Below are 18,749 nucleotides of genomic sequence, written 5' to 3'. Positions count from 1 at the left end.
GACCGTATTAATATCGCATGTTCTTTTCCCAGGCTACCTCGCTTTTTCCGTCTTTGTTTGTTCTTCTCCTTTTTCTTCTCCTAGCCAACTGTCGGGCCCAAGTCGGCCAGCAACTCCCTTTTGACGTCGTCGCGCCGCTGCTTGATCTTGCGCAGCTCCGCCAGCACGCGCTTCGCGACCTCCTCCTTGGCGTTGGTCTTGCCGAAGACGTTGGCGACGTGGCCGGTGCCGTGGGGGAAGTGGCCTTGCTCCAGGATCGAGTGAAAGACGGGGCGGCCCGAGAAGTAACTCGGGTTCTCGGGGTCCGGCGTCACCTCGTAGCGGGGGGCGCCGATGCCCAGCGCGGCGGAGAGCTCGGCTACTTGCGCGGTGGCCTTCTTCTCGCCGACGTTGTTGTTTTCTTCGGGGGCGTGGGCGTTGATGTTGATGTTGGCTATGGTGGAGGCCGGGGGCGAGGTGCGCGGCTCTGAGGGGGGGACGATGGGGGTCCCGCCGCTGCTGTTGCTGGCGCTGGTGTCGGTGGAGGAGGTGGTCAAGAGGTTTATCAACGGGGGCTGGGGCTGTGAATGGTGGTTCTGGGGGTGCTTGGCCACGGCGTCGGTTTCTATGAGGGAGGACCGGGGCGGCATGGTGCCGATGGACGATCCTCCCGACATGTTGGTGTCATCGTCCTCGTTCGATGCAGTAGGTCTGCCACTTTCCTCCTCCGTTTTGATCATCGAAGTCGACGACGTTGACGATGACGACGACTCAGCCGGATCCGATGCCGTCATCTTCTGTCTCTTGGCCTCGGGCGAAGACGGAGATGACGACACCGGCAACGGCCGCGTCGTCGCCGTCGGTGACGACGAGGCCCCCATTCTCAGAGCGGCGGCGTCTGGGACTTCCACCGCCAGCTTGTGCGGCATGAGACCCTGCTGCACGAGCCACTCGACGGCGCACCGGGCGGCGTAGTGCTTCGCGGTCTGCTTCTTGGCAAAGGACGGCGGCAGGCCCGTGTCCGGATCGACGCCCCGCGCGGCGCTCGGGAAGGGCTCCCGGTGCTCAGCGATCTGGCAGAAGCAGTGCCAGCGCAGGGGCGCCGGGGGGTCCTCGACGGGCTCGTCGGTGAACTGGACCCTGTGCGAGTCGGGGTTGGCTTGGCGGTAGCCTGGGGGGAGCTTGTAAGTATATGGGCATGATATAAGCATGTACAGATACAAATGCAGTCAGATAGGCCCAAGAAGTAGGAATAAAAGCAAAAGAAATTGATTTGGCTCACGCATAAGTAATCCGATCCAGTCCTGTCTTCCCAGCTCGGGCTCCGCGATGAGGCCTCGTGGCTTGATGAGCTGGTGCAGGTCCTTGACGGCCTTGCGCTGGGCGGCCGTCATGGTGGAGGCCTGGCCCGAGATCTCGAGCTGCTGCTGCATGTTGACCCATTGCAGGATGTCGTTGTAGACAGTGGCGCCGAGCGAAGAAGACATCTTGGCGCGCGCTCTCTGTTTGCGTCTCTACCTCTCTTCGCACGATGAAGATGGAGATGGCAAGAGACCCATCCGGGTTCTTATACTATGTATGTATCTTCAGTGAATGAGGCACTGCTAAGATCGAAGTTTGATCAACAGAGCGCGGGAGGTGTGATATAAGCGCGGGTTGATGGTGGGGTTGGTCAAGTTAAAGTACCTTGAGAAACTGAGATGCGGCAGCTTCTTATTGCAACGAGGCGATCAGGCTGCATATGTCGCCGCGAAGTAAAAAAATTTGTCTATAGAGAATTTGAGAAGGTTTTGTAAAGGAATAAAGAAGACGAAATCATGGACGAAGGGGAAACGAGTTTAGTTGCAAATAGTTGCTATGGGAGCAGGTTGCATTTTATATATCAATTGGATTTGAGTGCAAATAACAGGCACTCGATGTATATAATTACATGTACATACATGCTGCAGGAGGCCCACCACTTCTCACCCTCGACTCCTTCTTTGAGCGGCCACCAACTCGAAGCAATGCGAATGAAGATAATAGGCAGCTAGGCATATTTTCTCAACTTCTGCCGGGCCAGCCCAAATCTGGCCATCTAAGGACTGACATAAGGTCGCTTTTCATCGACTGGGCCGTGCTTGGCTACATGCATGGATATTCTAACAGCTTCTTACATTTTCTTTCGTCCACCATCCGAGAGACGGCTGGGAAGAACATACTGGTACTCTCAATGAAGACCATTATCACCAATGTTGTCGTATTCGCAGGACTCACTCTTTCCCTTTAGTGCTGAATATTGGAGTTGTCACCCCGCGTCTGCTCAATCATACTCAGAGACTACTGCAACTGCAGGCTGCCTCTTTTGGGCGCTTGGGGTATCAATTGATCTTCATGCATACACATATCGTCTTGGGGGATTTTTCCTTCTCCGCGCTTTTTTACGCCCCCTCGAAGAACCCACCGTCGCTCTCATCGCCGCTGTCGTTGTCGGCCTGTGTTGTGGAATTTGAGTCCTTCATCTTCACGTCCTTTTTCTTGCTGTCTGTCGAGGAAGATGTAGCGTCCTGGGCCTTAACCTTCTTCCCAGCACGGCTATGTATGTCGCGTTCTCGGATCGCAATTAGTGCGTGTGTGCCCTCTGCTACTGCTTGCTCTATCGTGTGCCACATCGGTGGTCTTTCGTTTCTCAGAGCTTGCGCTGCCGCGCTCGGGGTTTCTGGTTTTTCGCCGTCCTGTGTCGTGGCGCTTGAAGATTTGACCGGATAAAGACTGACGTAGGCCTCGAGAAAGGGGAAGTTCCTGGCATATTGGCCGTCGATTTCGGCGACGTGAAGATCCCTTTCCAGTTGTTTTCGCTCCTCTGCATCCTCGCATGCGCGTAGTTGCTTCGTAAGTTGCTTGGCGAGTTTGTCGGCCTTCTTGCGCTCTATGGATAGAATTAGCCCCATGTTTTCGGACAGACAACTGAAGGGCGTGGCTTACCGAAGAACCGCACCATGTGGTACTTCTTGATCATCTGACCCCTGTACTTTCCGCCGCTCGCCTCCTGGATCTTTTGCTTGTAATGACCGAGTTCGCGCTCGAGGTCATTCCTCTTGTCCGCAGGCAAATTCTGGCCGATCCTGAAGCGACGTTCGATGGTTCTGGCGCGCTTCTTCATCCAGTTGAGGTTGTCTGGCCGGGCCTTGGTTATTCTGCCGTTCGTGTTCTTGCGTCGCTTCGGTGCCTGCGAGCCGGCATCGCCATCGGAATGCTTTCTCTTGAAGTCGCCCATGGCTACTTGTCTGATATGGGGTCGTTTCTTGGCTTGATCTGGCAGCACGTTTTTTTTCTCCAGAAGCAAAAGTCGTCGTTGTTTGTTTGCGACCTCTGCTGCAACTTTTATGGCGATAATACTTAAGTTTGGAGGGGTCTCTTTCAGCAGCATGTAAATCGCACTTGCCCATGGCCATTGAACTTTTGGGAAGTTTTTGGCGGGCCCGGAGAAAAGTAGCGTTTACTTCCGCTGATGACCCACATAACCCCAGCTCTACTTGGCCAATGAGAGAGAGCTTGTATCGCCATCCGTAAACTTATCCATCATGTACATGCACCCAGCAGCCCAGCTTGCCAGGTACCCGCTGCACGGTGGGTGATTGATCAATGGTAAGGTTCCCCTACCAGGCATATCTCCAGCTCAATTGACGTGCTCAATATATTCGCACTGCTTGGTGCTCCATGAGGTTCGCTTCTCACTTGTAGCCAGAGAAACATGCTAGTCAAATCGATATATCAGTTCCGGGGCCATATGAATTTCATCGTATAGGCAATCGAGACGCTGTTGAACGTGTTGGGAATCACAGCAGCTGCATGACCCTATAGACAGGGTTCGGAAGACCAGAACCATGGATCGCCCTGAGCCAGGACTGATCAAATGGTCGCCCAACTCGGCATACGACAGCTTCCTTCACGTCAATCTGCAACATCGTATTGTTCAGTTCTATGAAGCTACCGGCCATGCTCAGCGCGGCCATTTCGACTTCAAGAAACGCACCAAGCATGATGACTTCCCTCCCTTGACCACATATGACTGGTCGCCGTCCATACCAGGCCTCGTGGCGGTCGGCACTTCGTCTGGCGTCGTCAACTTGCTTCGGGTGGATGATGACTCGAACGCTTACATGGAACTAAACCTTCGTGTATCTCGGTTGTGCCATGCGGTAGCCTTCAATACGGGCAGTTTGTTGGCCGTCGGCCTTGAGCGTGTCCGAAATGACCAATGTCTTCATATATGGGACGTCAGCCGCGTGTCTCCTATCGATGCGAACATCCCCGGCTTCGCCCTGGACAACTCCAGCATCCTTGATCCTGTCCATCGGCTAGAGCCAAGTGTGGCCGTCTCCAGTGTGAAGTTCTTCGAGGATTCGCCTCAGACACTTGCCGCGGGAATAAAGAATCAAGGCATTCGTATTTACGATCTTCGTGGTGCGTTTCTTTTCTTGAGCGCCCAAAGGCTATACTGAATACTAAAGCTCTTCTAGATCCCACCGGCGCCGTCATCACTTATCCAACCAAGATGAACAACAACTTGTCTATTGACTATAAGGATCCCAACTACTTTGCTTCAACGGCTTTGGATCAGCCGAGTGTCGTTGTCTGGGATCGACGGGCGACTTCTCGACCATCTTCATCTCCGGCGTATCTGGAAGCCGTGGATAACGATGATCTGCCTTGGGGTGCTGCTTTGAAGTTAGAACAGGCTATCGACGTTCAGCCAGAACAGTTTGCAGATAAGCACTCGTTGATTCGTTCTTTGCGCTTTTGTCGAGATCAAAGGGGCTTGCTCGGCGTGCTATCTCGCACTGGTCAGCTCAAGGTTTTGGACTTGCACAGGGAATTCACGACGCCTGATATGGAATATGAAGGTAGCCCTGAACTGCTGCAGGTGCGAAGGTCCTTCGAGCTTGATCTAGGATACTCGAGCCACGACAAGAGGAATGATCGTATAGTGTCTTTCGACTGGGTAACCGTCGATTCTCCGGCTCTAACGCCAAGGGCTATCGTCCTACGTGCCAACGGTGCTTTTGACATCCTTGAAAAACCACCGCACACCACTGATCATGTGTATGATATGGTCCCTTGGCAGCCGCCGTACAGAGGCGTTGAAGGTCAGTGTCATTATGTCCAACTGTGTGAACAAGCACCGCTGACGTAAAACAGAGCCTGGGTCGTATCATGATCTCATGCAGTTCGATGCATCACAGTTCCCGGAGATGGTTGGCCCACTCCTCGTGAATGAGGCACTATCCGACGTACCCATTTTCGGAGACACGCCTGCCGATATTGACGCGATAGTAAACCATACTCTATCGTCGCAACCTTCGGAGTACCACAAAACACATGATGTAGAAGCAGATGACAAGAGCTTGCCTGAAACGTACACGAATGGCTCGTCTACAGCAGAGAAACTACGCGCTTTGAGGCAGTTCTCCAAAGAGATTTCGAGAGAAAACAAGCCTAACGGCAAGAGCGGTAAACGGCATTCTACTGTGGAAGATATAACCCAGGATATGGACGATTTGTCGACAGATCGCCCTGGGCCGCCCTCTAATCGACAATTGCACGAGCGACTGCTTAGTCTAACACAAGAGACCGCAGGCTTCCCCAAAGATGCACAGGCTCTCTTGGATCACGTAGCTTTGCTACGAGCAAGCGACAAGTACTTGTTCAACTTCGCAGCGAATAGAGATCTAGTGTCGGACGATCCTTGGATCCGAGATGTGTGGGACTGGATTACTGGTGCTGAGCAAGATGCAGAGGATGACGGTATGACGGCTCTGGGGATAGATCTAAGTTACATGGGAACCCGCACTATCTGGGCTAATGATCTCGGGCAACGAAACGAGAGGAGACTAGCCGAAGGAATGGCCATCCCCGATAGGGCGGCCTGGGAACGATGCCTCCAGTCTATCATCAAGCCATTCAGACTTCCGAAATACGAGGGTGCTGAGACGAAGTGGCCAGCCCATCGACAAGTCTGCATGCGCGTCTGCGGCTGGGGCAGATCCAACCAGACCGATTTTACTGATTTTGCCAAGACGCCCGTATCTGAGCGTACGTCCTCCTGGCACACCATGGCGACTGCCCATGCCTTGTTCAGGGGTGATACGAAGGAGGCCATTCAGATTCTGAAGCGTGCCAGCACGGAGTTCCCAGAGCTGTTGTTTGTGTCACTTGCACTACAGCTCATTGGGCGTGGAGACGTGGATTTGGCCAAGGAACAGCTCGATTTTGACGATGCCGTTGCCTCGAAAACGGACCCGTATCTTCGGGCTATATCATCTCTCATTGCTACGAATGACTGGGAGATGATTGCCAACCAGGATTCACTGCCGCTGAGAGAGCGCACCTTCGTGGCCTTCCGATACTTCGATGACGACACCCTCTCCAGATGGCTCGACAAACAAGTTGCCAGAGCAGTGCACACAGGCGATGTCGAGGGTATTGTGTTGACGGGAATCACGGAGAGACTAGTGGATATTCTGGCCAAGTACGTGGAGAAGTTCAACGATGTTCAGACCGCAACCTTGATTACGTCGATCTGCGCGCCTCGGTACATTGATGACTATCGCTGCCACGCATGGCGCAATGCCTATAGAGCGTACCTGCAGCGTCACAAGGCCTTCTACCACCGTACCAAATTCGAGGTCGAGAGCACCAAGAAGAGCAAGCGTGACGGTGTTCCCACCGTAAAGCCGCCCTCGCGGCAGATCGCGCTTCGCTGCGTCTACTGTGACGCCGAGTACGAGCTCTCCGAGACAGGAGCTAGCCAGCCTCCAGTCACCGGACTCAGGAACCCTCTGATGACGACTAGCATGAAATCCGGCGTGGCGTGTCCAAACTGCGGCCGTCACCTACCCCGTTGCGTCGTCTGTCTCGAGGTCGTGGGTGTTTCCCGTAGCGACAAGCCCGAGGCTGCGACAGATCCTGAAAAGAAGGTGGCGGCTAGGTTCCCTACCTTCTGCCTCAAATGCGAGCACGTATTGCATCTGGATCACGCACGGCAGTGGTTTGCACGTCACGTTGAATGCCCGGTACCGGAGTGCCGATGCCGATGCAATCTCAGGGCTAATCCGGAGTTGAACTACCACTAAAAGGGAAACGAACGGGCGAATACCATACTATTATAAGTTCATCTAGAATATTTCGAATGGAGTTTTATTCTTGGGTTTCGACCCAGATCTCATTACATGATAACTATATAATCTTACGCCGAGGTCCCGGATCCCTCTGGTGTAGTTCCAGCGGGAGGACTTGTGTCTGATTCCGTTTTTTTGTGCTCGCGGCCAAGCCAGAAGAACACGACGACAGCGCCCGATGCAGCCCAGATAGCAATGGCCCAGGTCATGGTGCCCCAGCCGGGCCCCGCGTGCACGTAGCCCGCGAACAAGGGGCCGATAGTACCGCCGAGGGCAAAGGCCATGGTGAAGAGCCCGTAGCCGATGCCGTAGACGCCCTTTTCGCCGAAGATGCCGGGGAACTCGGCCTCCTTCTCGTCGATGACGTAGGTGATCTCGGCCATGAGGGGCGTGTTGGAGAAGACGAGGGCGGAGCCGAGGAGCGCCAGCAGGACGCAGAGGAGGACCTTGTGGCCCGTAGTGTCGTCGGTCACGAAGCGCAGGCAGGCGAGCAAGGGGACGCAGGCGACGAAGCCGCCGAAGGAGGGCCACTTGGCCCCGTATCGGTCCGCGAGCCAGCCGACGCCCGGGGCGATGAAGCCCGGCAGGAAGATGGCGAGGAACATGAGTCCGGCGGCGGTGGAGTTCCAGTTGAAGGTCTCTTTGACGAAGAGGGCTAGGACGGCGTCGAAGCCCATCCTATGTGGCGGAGAGGTTGGTAAGTAGCTATTTTGAGGAGGGAGAGGGAGAGAGGGAGCTGTCTCGGTCTGTAATGTGGGAACTTACATGATGCCGGCTTGGGCGAATAAACCGTACAGGGCTGCGAGTAGCCGTGGGGATTTGACCAGGACCAGGACTGGACGCAGCTTGGACCGCTTGGAGGATGGGGGTGCTGCGACGGTTTGGTCTTGGGCTTCTGGGGTTTGTTCCCCCTTTCGTGGCCCCTTTTGCTGAGTACCGTCGTCGTTTACTGGAGGTTCCGTTGTCTTCGCACCCGTGCTGACTGCCCCCGCCTCTGTTTTCGGGGGCTCGGTGCCAACATTGTCGGCTGATTCTGGTTGCTTCTCAACATCCCCGTTACTCCTAGCGGCAGATGCCGGCTTCTCATCTTTTATCCACTGCCGCGCCACCTTCTTCTCGATCATGAACAGCCGCATCACGATATCAAGGGCCACAACACCGAAAGCAATATAGTATACGGCATAGTAGCCGGCAGCGTGATATACAGCGCCTCCCACCACTGGCGCCACGATCAAGCCCACAGACATAGCGATGCCGACGTAACCCATGGCAACACCGACGGCAGTATCCAAGGTATCTACTAGGAGGGCACAGCCCACGCTCCAGACGATGGCAGCGGCGACACCCTGCAACAGACGTCCGAGCACGAGGAGGCCGATGACATGGCCAAAGCAAAGCAGCAGCGTCGAGGCGGCCAGGGCTATGAGGCCGAGGAGCAGCGGCCACCGCCGCGACGAGGTGTGGTCGGCATACAGACCGGCCAGAGGGCTGGCGACGAAGAGGGCGCCGCTGTAGCAGGCGAGCAGGATCGCCGTCCACTCCTGGACCTGGTCCTCGCCCAGGCCGACCTGGACGGTCAGGGAGAAGGGCACGACGGGCACGATCAGGGCGTAGAAGAAGATGTCGGTGAAGATGGCCAGGCACACGGTCAGGATGATGGTGAAGGACGAGGAGCGCTGCTTGAGCAGGAAGGGCGGCTTGGAGGCGGCGCCCGCCTGGGGCGCGCCGGACAGGAAGTGCCAGATGGTGGCGAGAACGGCACGCATCGTGTTAGTAGTATCCTGAAAACCCGTGACTTATTGTTTTCATAGAGCAGCCATCAGAAGAACTTGAATCAGCTGTTCTCTCTTCCTCAAATTATGGTCACATACGCCCGCAAGCATACACTCTCATCTGTTTGAGCAGTGCAACTTTTTAGTTATGAAATGTATGATGTAAAGATAATGTTAATATATAAATCAAAACTGAACCAAGTTACCAACTCCAACCGTTTTCAACTTAGTGACCTGCTTGGTTGATATAAGCATACATCGGCCCCGCGGGGCCCGCCCGATTGTGGGCAACCATCAGCGGTAAGTATGTTCCCCCAAGGAACTCGGTGCTCGGAGTGCTCATCAAGCTCTTCAACATGGTAGTGCCGGTGGAGTTTTAGCTCTAACAGCTAAAGTGCTAGGTATAGCCTTGGCAAGTAGCTGGAAGCGGGATTCTTTCACCAGGGGTCCTAGTGCACAGATTTTCGTCGCGTTTGAGATGGAATACATGACCTACGCGTCCACGGTCACATCGCGAGGCCCTTGAAGAAGGTTGGTGATTTTTGAATGGGCGACATGGGATGAATATATAGTTGCGACCAAGACGGCCCAGACGTCGGGGCGGGAGGTTAATCGGCTCCAGATCGCTTCCATTTACTGAATGTAGCACAAGCGGAAGCTTGACTGAACTGATGCACAAGCTTAGCCTTTCCACTGTACATACAACTGCACTGCGTACGCCAGAACTCCACTGACGTACTTGAGAAGACCGGCCCAATCTACCTATCTTATCGGGCGCCCCACTCGGAGCTTCAAAAAACCTTTGGCCCATGTCCGAACTTTTTTTTTTGCTCTTCTAACCTTTTCCTATTGCAACGTCCCGTTCCAATCGTCTCACAAACACAACATGCTCGCGTTGTCGTAATCTTCAACTCCCCTAATCAACCATGGCTGAGCAGCCAGTTTCTTCACAGGATGAGTTCCTGACTCTTCCCATTTCGATCCCTCCATTGCCTTCTTTCCCCGTCCCTACGACACATCACATCTACCTGCGCCGAAATGCAAAGGTTCTCACCAGGGACGACAAGCGGAGTCTGTACATCGTAAATGCCCCCGTGGACAGCACCGAGCCACACTTCCGCTCCCTCTTCAATTCTCTGGTTGGCGCTGGAAAGTTCGAGGCCATCACCTTCGAGTGCGATGCAAAGGCTGCAAAGACATCCATCGAGCCCGCCCAGGCTCTGCGATTAGCTTCGCTCCAGAAGAAGAGGAAGCGTGAAGAGGAAGAAGAAGCCCAGCGGGTAAGAGATGAGGTGGCCGCAGAGATGCCCTCCACCTGGAGTCGGCCACTTCACCGAAGCGGCGGCTCAGCGGTCGTCCTGCTCGCCGACGAACGCAGCGTCGATATCGTCCTGAAGGCCGTCAAGAAGCTTCAGAAGACGAAGAAGTACCCTGCCTGGGGCGAAGGCGTCGGCGAAAAGGCACCGGCTCTTGGCTCCAACTGGCTCAAGGCCCACAACAAGCTCGTGTATCCAGGCAACGCCGCTATGCAAGACGTCGTGGATGCCTTCTTCACTGTCTACAACAGGAAGGAGGCCGACGCCGAGCGACTGGCCAGGGAGATGCGCAACGAGCCCGACGAGGATGGCTTCGTCACAGTCACTCGTGGTGGTCGTGTGGCACCGGCACGCCAGGATGAGGCTGAAGAGGCCAAGCGGAAGATGCTTGAGAGACAGGAGAAGAGGAAGGATGAGACCCAGAACTTCTACCGCTGGCAGCTGCGGGAGAAGAAGAAGGCCCAGCAGGCTGCCTTCTTGCAAGAGTTTGAGGAAGACAAGAACAAGCTGAGAGCCATGCGCGAAAAGAGGCGCAAGGTTGAGCCTGATACTTGAGGTGTCATGGACCTTCCACCCAACACCCAAGCACAACATACCACCGCGTCGGACGTATCGTCCACCAACGCAAGACCATGCCACTCCAGAAGGTTGAGACTGTCTGAAAGGTATGTCAACTCGTATGCCTTGCTCCGACTTGCATGATGAGATACGCGGGGGCCAGCTTAGTGCGCCAAACCTAGCTTGCTAGTGTCTTGAGTGCCGATGCCGATAACACCCGCATATCAAATAATCTTCTCACTTCTCTCTGAAAGTCTGTCCTCCTTTACCAAATTCAGAGATACCAATCAAAAGAGCCATCGCTGACCTGGTAACAGATGACATTATTGGATCATTCGTTGCTTTAGGCAACTGTGAAAACTCGGGGCATTGCTGAGAGCGTTCCCCAAAGGGCATATCCAAACCCTATGGTGCTTGGTCGAGTCGACCCTGTATGCACTACCTATTGGTTGTCATCATCCAGACCGAGATGGCCGGCTCTGGAGCCAGTTGCGACAGACGTGTATCGCTGTTGCAGGCAGCTCGGTCCATCCAAGATGGCCGAGATCAGTAGAACTCCAGGTAGTATCAAAGGGAATTAGAGTTCCCTAATACTGACAAGAAGCAGTTTCTGCTGCCCCCTTTTGGGCTCCCACTGTCTAGGATGCTTCGTGATTTTGATGATGACTTGTGTCTTTTGTGTTCTTTGAACATGCCAAACCACGCTTCGGCGTAACATGGCACTCGCAACCTTTTCTCCATGGTGCGAGTGTCCCGGTTATTGGCAGAGATTGATTATATTGACCCGTTTTACTGGGCGCCTGCACTCGAGAGATCGTTTTGTATTTCAACGAGAGTACAGGAATCAGTAGTGGTTACATCTTATTATTATAAAAAATCTTTAGATAGCGACTATCATCTCGTTTACAATACAATACAATACATCCATGACAAAACCACAAGAAATCTTTTTGCCTTACACTTGATTCCCATTTTTGACGTACCTCTACTCATTTTTGCCGGGCCCCACCGCCACTAAACTTATGTCGAGGTTGTCAGTGAAATTCCAGCATCATCCTAAACTCTTTCAATTTGTAAAGAACTGATTTGAAAAACTCGTACATAATCTTGCGGGTCTATTCTCTTCTCTTCGCTTCTTGATATCTCATCAAATCAAATATGGCGAGAGAACACAACAAATTGCCAGACAGGGCGCCGGCGGCCAAAAAGAACGCCCCGCCCAAAGCCTCCAAAGCACAGAAAAATAAGACCAAGAAAGCGAGTGCTAAGAAGGAGGAGGATGAATTGTCGGCCTCGGAAGCTCCCGGGCCAGCCCCCAAAGCCCCGAAGATCTCGCCCGCAGAACTGAAGCAGCAGCAGTCCCTGCTCAACATCTTCAGCGACACCTTCGCCGACGTGCTGGGCCTGGACAACTTCACGTCGGTCCTCCAGGAGGTCAAGTCGGCGCTCTACAACCGGGACTTCGAGAAGGCGTTTGGCAACGAGCAGTACCTCGAGGTCTACGCCGCGCGCTGGAGCCCCACGCGCGCGCTGTGCTACGCCAAGGTCCTCGAGGGCATCCGGGAGCAGCTCGAGGACCTCGTCGTCGATGGGGATCGGATCCGTCGCCTTCGCGCCAAGGGCGAGGATGTGGATGTGGCTTCTACTAAGGAGGCCAGCCGCCGGCCCCTCCGCATGCTGTCCATTGGCGGTGGTGCGGCTGAGATCGTGGCCTTTGCGTCGTTGTTGCGAGATGCTGTCGGAAACGAGAGCAATAAAGACGGCGCTGAGGGCAACAGTGAGGAACCTCTGCAAGCCAATGTCCACCTCGTAGACACGGGCCCCTGGGGATCGGTAGTATCGAAACTGCAAGAAAGCCTGACCACGCCGCCGCGCCTGTCCATCCACGCCAGCGACGCCGCCCGAAAGGCGAACCGGGCCCTGGTTGCGCCGGCCACACGGCTCTCGTGCAACTTTAAGCAACAGGACGCGCTGACCATGACGGCGGAGCAGCTCAGCGAGGCGGTCCGAGGCAAGGAGGAGAACAACAAGCCCGGGCCCGTCCTCGTGACGCTCCTGTTCACGCTCAACGAGCTGTACACGGGCGGCGGCATCGCCCGCACCACGGCGTTCCTGCGCAACCTGACGGCCTGCGTGCCCGAGGGCTCGCTGCTGCTCGTGGTCGACAGCCCGGGCAGCTACTCCGAGGCCGCCGTGGGCAAGGGTGACGACGCCCAGAAGAAGAAGTACCCGATGCAGTGGCTGATGGACCACACGCTGCTCACGGTCGACAAGAAGCAGCAGCCAGGCAGCACTTCCGCTCCTGCTCGTCGCTGCCGCTGGGAGAAGCTGGAGTCACACGATTCGATCTGGTTCCGCATGGTGCCGGAGCTGCGGTACCCGTTCCAGTTGGAGAACATGCGGTATCAAATGCATCTATACAAGGCTATTGCTATTACTACTACTGCTACTGCTACTGCTACTCCCCAGGAGGGTAATAGCACCACCGCAACCGGCTGAAACCTCCAGGTATCCATGCGTATTGATGCTCCTAGCCTCTAGTATATGTACGCCGCCTTCTGCATGCCATGCTTGCTATTAATGCCCCTTCTATTTTCAAAATCGGCCCCGTCTGTAAAGAGATGGCCGATCACGCCCAAACCAGCTTCTTGATCGAATGGCCCAGCTGCTCTAACAACCCCGTGTTCCGCTTCGCCTCCGCCAGCGAAATGATGTCCTTCCTCTCGACAATGCTCTTGCGCTCCGCCTCGCCCCCCTCGACTCGGCCGAGCGGCTGGTTGACAAAGGCCAGCCTCTCGATTTCGGCCGCGATCATGTCGACCTGCTGCGACTCCGTCAACACCTTGGAATCTCTATTGTTGTTGGCCATTGCCTTGGTTCTTGCCGCGTCCTGGAAGGACGACTGTGCGTACAAGGCCTTCAGCGCGATCCTCTTGGGCGGTTGCCTCGGCTCCTGCTGCTGCTGCTGCTTGCGCCCTCCGCCGAAGATCGGGCCGAGGATCCCTCCTCCAGGGGAGAAGAATGGGAAGTAGTGACCGGCGCACCACCGGCATCGTCATTGCCTTCGTGTGGCCGCGGCCCGGAGACACTGGACAGCGATCGCGTGTTGACGCGGCGGATGTCCTTCTCCCCCGGCTCGTATGTAACCACCAACCCCATGTTTTTCGCCTCGTCCGCCTGCGCAGGCGAGATGGTCGTGGTGATGTAGGTGCCGACCTGGATGCCCAGGACGTGGGACATGTCGACCCTCTCGAAGGAGGAGACCTTGTCGAGCTTCCAGTCGAAACGACACAGGTAGAGCGCGGTGCCCGTCAAAAGTAGCACGACCTCCTCGAACGGCAGGCTCTTGATGGTATCCGATTGGTGAGGGCTCAGGATGGTCCAGCCCCCGATGAAGTCTTCCTTGTCCTCTTCGACCACGATTTTCCGGGACGTCTCGATCGCCTGGTCGCGCATCTTGGACATGGAGACCGCGGGGTCCTTGGTCATCATCGTGGCTTCAAACTCCTCGAAGACCAGCGCAGTGACATTCCCAAGGAAGAAGTCGATGGCGGCCTGGCTGAAGTAGTCATTCACCATACTATGACAACAAATATTAGCATCCCACACTCATGTATCTCAGTGACTTCCCCAACCAGAAAAGATGATGCCTTACCCATTGTAGAACCGAGTGAGCGACAGGCCCAGATCGTTGACCATGCCCCTGTAATCGCGCTTCCGCGTCCTCGTGTAGTCGCCCTTCATGGCGGCCGTCGAGGCGTACTGCTTCGAGATGGCGTCGCCGTTGTCGGCCCAGAGCGTGTTGAACCACGTCGTCTGCTGGTCCAGCTGGGCGCCCATGTCGAAGCCTTCCGCCTTGAACTGCTGCTCGAGCATGTACTTGCCGAACGAGCTCTGGCAGACGTTGGTGCGGTCCAGGCAGTCCATGCAGTTGGTCCGCAGCACGCCCTTTTGCGTCTGGACGACACCGCCGTCGTCGCCGTCGCCCTTGTCGGCCGCCAACACGGTGCTGCCCCATTCCTCGAGGCGCGGGCCGAGGATGTCAAGCAGCAAGCTCACGTTCTCGAACTTCATGCCGCGGCAGGCCGAGTGGAAATCGAACCACTCAAACGCCAGCTCTTCTCCCTTCTTCTCCTGGTTATACATCTCCACGTTCTTCTCGTAGGCGTTCCCGATAAGGGACTCGACCCCGTGCTTCTCGACCAGGTTCACGAGCTGCAACTTGCCGTACCGCGCGCCGAGCTGCTCGAAATGCCGGCTGAAGGCGCGGAAGTTGGTCGCCTCCGAGTGCTGCAGCTCGGGCACGGGCTTGAGGCTGTAAGGCGACTGCGTGAAGAAGAGCGGGATGCTGCCGCGGGTCTGGACGAAGCTGTGCACCCGGCCGCTGCCGTCGGCGGCCCAGTCGGCGGCGGACAGGATCTGCTCCGTCTCGACGCCGTTGGCCGTGTTGCCCTCGTCGTCGATGCCGCGGCGCAGGTAGCGCAGGCCGGCGCGCTCGGTGCTGCGGCGCGAGACGACAGTGAGCAGGAACTTTTCCTCGCTCGGCCGCAGGTCCCCGTCCGCGGGCGGGTCGTCCGGGTCCAGCGACGAGTCCTGGCGGGGTTTCCACGCGCTCAGCTCGACCGAGTGGGGCGCGGCGTCGCTGTCGTCGATCTGGGGCGGGTCGCGGTCCATGACGAACAGGCGCTGGCCCACGAACCCTTGCATCAGCGGCAAGAGCAGGGCGCTCTCGTTGGCCTCCTCGAACGGTTGCAGGAGGTTGCGGTTCCAGAAGAATAGGGGGTCGGCCGTATGGTGCAGCGGCGCATCGGCCACGCGGGCCCCCTTTTTCTCGACGCTCCGCGTGATGTCGACGTCGTAGGAGAAGTAGAAGCTTTTGCTCTCTCCGAACCAGATATGCGCCATGCGCAAGAGCTTGGGCAGCAAGCTCTCTGCTGTAGACACGGCCGTCGCCACGCCCTTGTCGGCTGTCTCGGCCACGACGGCCTGGCCGAGCTCCTTGTCCGACTTGACTTCCTTGCCCTCTTTCTGGCCGTCCGCCTCGCCGGCACGACTTGTGACATCCTGCTGCTGCGGCGGTTGTTGTCCATCCGAAGCAGTAGGAGGGGTGACAGATGCATTGTCGCTAACGCCCAAGCTGCGCTGCTGCTCTTGCATCCAGCCGGCCTGGCTGAACCACCGCTGCGCGAAGCGGCCGTACGTACCGCGCCGCTTGATCACGTCCTGGGCGATCGAGCTCTTGCGCCCGGAGGCCCCGTCGGATGACGAATTGCCAGCGCCACTGCCGCTGGCGATGTCTTTGTCCTCCTTGTCGCTCTGCACGTCGTCCGTCTCCCCCGCGTCCAGCATGGAGGCCGCATCGGTGTCCGAGTCGTCCGTCGTGCCGTCGCCCTCCTGGCGGCCCTCGCGCGCGCGGTTCGCCCGCCGGATCTGGACGCTGGTGTGGCGGATGGCGGACTCGGCCTCCGTCTGCGTGGTGCAGGGCGTCAGCGCGACGTCGGTGACGACGTAGACCGGGTATCCGCGGATTTGCGCGACCTGCTGGCGGCCGGTGATGGTGATGAGGTACGAGAGTCGCGAGACCGTGAAGAGCCCTGCGACAAGTTCTAGTCAGTTACCAGCCAACATAGCCATGAATAATAAGCCTCCTATAGGAAGAAGCGCATTCCCTCCCACACCCTATGCGCCAGAAGCCAGAAATAGCTGGGTATTATTCTTGGTGGCTTGAACGACTATACAACATCCACTCTTTCCCCGCAACGACGGGGGACGGGGTCTCGTACCGATAACGCCAAAAGCCTCAAACGAGGAGTTGGGCCGCGTGATGTCGGGCAGCTGGTCTCGCGGCAGCGACGACAGCGTCGCCGCCTCGCCGTAGCGGATTTTCACGGCCGGCGAGGGCGCTCGCTGGCCCTTTTGCTGCGCGAGCGGCTGTATGACTAGGCCGTCGACGGCGGCGCATATCAAGAGTTTTCGCGCCAAGGGGGCGGGCATTTTTACGGTGTATGCGACTGGCTGGTTTCTTGAACCACCAGGAGGTTGCGTCTTCTAGAATTTCTAATCTCGGTTGGGGGAGGGTTGGTGTTTCATCGGCCTGGTCATGGTATGATGTTTTCGTAATAGAGGTGGGTAGGTAGCAAGTTGGGCCAGTTGGTTATACTAAGGTATGCGGACTGCACAAAATGACATACGGCCTCGAAGGGTAAATCGAGGGGGGCACGAGGAGGTCGCAGCGTTATATATGTTAAAGAAACCCAATTGGAGGTCAGAAGACAAGTTGGGGAGAGGGAGTGGTGGTGTCGAGTAGGAGGTAATTATGTCTTGGACGGTGTGCTACTACAGAGCGCCAGATGACATAACGATCGATCTTTAGCGATGGTGGGGCAGATGCTCAGCTCGTCAACGTACTTGGTACTCTGCGTGGCGTGCATGGTGGGGGGTTTGGGGTTTTCAATAGATCGCTGGACAGCATCAGGCATCCGGCTTGCAGACCACCACCCAATCACATGTAACACATGGACCTTGTGCCGCTATAAATGGCATCCTCAGCACTATCCATATACCTCCCTTACCTTTCATACACAGCAAAGCAAAGATCGTCACAAAAATACGGTTTCAGGTTCAGGGCAATTTCCTAGTCCATTGCAGCTATCAACTGATGTCTAAAGATGCAGATATAACCCACAAGTCCTGTATAGACTGTCCATACATGTATTGTAATGTAACCAGCTCCTCCTCCTAAGTCGACACAAAGTATATGCCTATTACCAGTCATAAATTGGCGACTTAGATCATGAGGCGCTCGATCTTGTCCTTCATGGAGCGGATCTGGTTGTTGAGATCGGACGCTTCGTTGGAGGTGATCGAGGCGGCAATGACAGCTCGGGAGACACCGCAGGCGCGGCCAAGGGCGATCTTGCTGGGAACGTAGACGTAGACGACGTTCTTATCCTCAGCGAGCAGAGGAAGGTGCAGCAGGATGGCCAGGGGGCTGGTGTCAGCGGCTGCATTGCAAGTTAGCTTGTTGTTCGAAAGAGAGGATATTGTATTGTCTCCGTCATGAGCCAAGATGGAAGGAAGAGGCTACTGCTTAAATCTTCTATCGTGGCCCAGGACATCGAGACGCAAGGAATATGCGCAAGGAATATGGACTTACCAAGCAAGACGATCTCGGCAATACCACGGTTCAGGGTCTTGGTGACCTCGTTGGCACCCTTCTTGAGCTGGCGGTAGTGGCTGGCCTGCTGGGTGAGGTCGAGCAGCTCCTGGGCGAGCTGGGGCGAGGCCAAGGGCCAGGCGGCAGAGGTGTTCTGGTCGGCCGACATGTTGATGAAAGTTGAATTCGGATGAGACGAATAGACCGAAGCGCTGGACAAGTATATCGTCAGGGTTCCTTGCGATTGCTCGCCCTGTAGGAATTGCACGGGAAAAAAAGAAGGGGTTGAGAGACGTGGAAATGTTCGTTGGAGACGAGGAATCGCAACTTTTTCTTCGCGACAGGGAAAAAAAAAATTATTTACGCCAAATGATAAAGCTTCCAGCAATCGGAGGTGGAGCCTGCCGTATCTTTGTGGCTGTGCGCTGTGCTGTCGCGAGGCTGACTAGTACTGGGGCTGGTGACAGGTGCGTGGAGAATGCCACTAGTGCTGCATCAAGTTGCTGGCTTGGCTCTTGGGCCTTGCAGAGGACTCCCGCTAAGAGCGCTGCTTGAGTCGGTCTAGTATTTCTCCGGGCCACCGAAAAGCTCCACGGGCTCCACGGGCTGACATAATGACTCGAGCGAAAGCCCCCTTCGGCCCAATCAAAGCTGCAGACTGACCCTGCCCGGGGGCCTTGGAACAGAGCAAAGCAGTGCCAGTGCCAGTGGCTAGCCAGAGCAACAGCATTTGGAACACTTGACCTCTGCTCTCCAGCACAAGCCGCAACTCGCCTTCAGTCGAAGCTACCTACAACAACAAAAACTC

General features: G+C 56.0%; 8 protein-coding genes across 8 annotated transcripts; 3 read left to right on the top strand and 5 right to left on the bottom strand.

The window, feature by feature from the left end:
- Nucleotides 1-80: 80 nt before the first annotated feature.
- Nucleotides 81-1,466, bottom strand: PG985_007343 (uncharacterized protein; the record flags this gene model as incomplete). The annotated part of the gene is made up of 2 exons (XM_066827112.1): nt 81-1,150; nt 1,262-1,466. 2 exons carry the CDS (start codon nt 1,464-1,466, stop codon nt 81-83), a joined length of 1,275 nt encoding a protein of 424 aa, XP_066684787.1.
- A 933-nt stretch (nt 1,467-2,399) lies between these two features.
- Nucleotides 2,400-3,235, bottom strand: PG985_007342 (uncharacterized protein; the record flags this gene model as incomplete). Its single annotated transcript, XM_066827111.1, has 2 exons — nt 2,400-2,887; nt 2,944-3,235. 2 exons carry the CDS (start codon nt 3,233-3,235, stop codon nt 2,400-2,402), a joined length of 780 nt encoding a protein of 259 aa, XP_066684786.1.
- A 610-nt stretch (nt 3,236-3,845) lies between these two features.
- On the top strand, nt 3,846-7,094 carry PG985_007341 (uncharacterized protein; the record flags this gene model as incomplete). The annotated part of the gene is made up of 3 exons (XM_066827110.1): nt 3,846-4,425; nt 4,482-5,108; nt 5,161-7,094. 3 exons carry the CDS (start codon nt 3,846-3,848, stop codon nt 7,092-7,094), a joined length of 3,141 nt encoding a protein of 1,046 aa, XP_066684785.1.
- A 113-nt stretch (nt 7,095-7,207) lies between these two features.
- On the bottom strand, nt 7,208-8,905 carry PG985_007340 (uncharacterized protein; the record flags this gene model as incomplete). Its single annotated transcript, XM_066827109.1, has 2 exons — nt 7,208-7,817; nt 7,905-8,905. 2 exons carry the CDS (start codon nt 8,903-8,905, stop codon nt 7,208-7,210), a joined length of 1,611 nt encoding a protein of 536 aa, XP_066684784.1.
- Nucleotides 8,906-9,837: 932 nt separating this feature from the next.
- Nucleotides 9,838-10,782, top strand: PG985_007339 (uncharacterized protein; the record flags this gene model as incomplete). Its single annotated transcript, XM_066827108.1, has 1 exon — nt 9,838-10,782. The coding sequence occupies one exon, from the start codon at nt 9,838-9,840 to the stop codon at nt 10,780-10,782; it is 945 nt and encodes a 314-aa protein (XP_066684783.1).
- A 1,161-nt stretch (nt 10,783-11,943) lies between these two features.
- Nucleotides 11,944-13,284, top strand: PG985_007338 (uncharacterized protein; the record flags this gene model as incomplete). Its single annotated transcript, XM_066827107.1, has 1 exon — nt 11,944-13,284. The coding sequence occupies one exon, from the start codon at nt 11,944-11,946 to the stop codon at nt 13,282-13,284; it is 1,341 nt and encodes a 446-aa protein (XP_066684782.1).
- Nucleotides 13,285-13,414: 130 nt separating this feature from the next.
- Nucleotides 13,415-16,779, bottom strand: PG985_007337 (uncharacterized protein; the record flags this gene model as incomplete). The annotated part of the gene is made up of 4 exons (XM_066827106.1): nt 13,415-13,791; nt 13,830-14,365; nt 14,441-16,379; nt 16,569-16,779. 4 exons carry the CDS (start codon nt 16,777-16,779, stop codon nt 13,415-13,417), a joined length of 3,063 nt encoding a protein of 1,020 aa, XP_066684781.1.
- A 792-nt stretch (nt 16,780-17,571) lies between these two features.
- PG985_007336 (uncharacterized protein) lies at nt 17,572-18,110 on the bottom strand (the record flags this gene model as incomplete). The annotated part of the gene is made up of 2 exons (XM_066827105.1): nt 17,572-17,789; nt 17,942-18,110. The coding sequence occupies 2 exons, from the start codon at nt 18,108-18,110 to the stop codon at nt 17,572-17,574; spliced, it is 387 nt and encodes a 128-aa protein (XP_066684780.1).
- Between the last annotated feature and the right edge of the window lie 639 nt (nt 18,111-18,749).

Source organism: Apiospora marii (assembly GCF_038362585.1).
Source record: "Apiospora marii strain CBS 49790 chromosome Unknown utg000004l_segment0_segment1, whole genome shotgun sequence".
Lineage (NCBI taxonomy): Eukaryota > Fungi > Ascomycota > Sordariomycetes > Amphisphaeriales > Apiosporaceae > Apiospora > Apiospora marii.
Note: the sequence above shows the minus strand (reverse complement) of the source record. Positions and strands in the feature narration are given on the sequence as shown.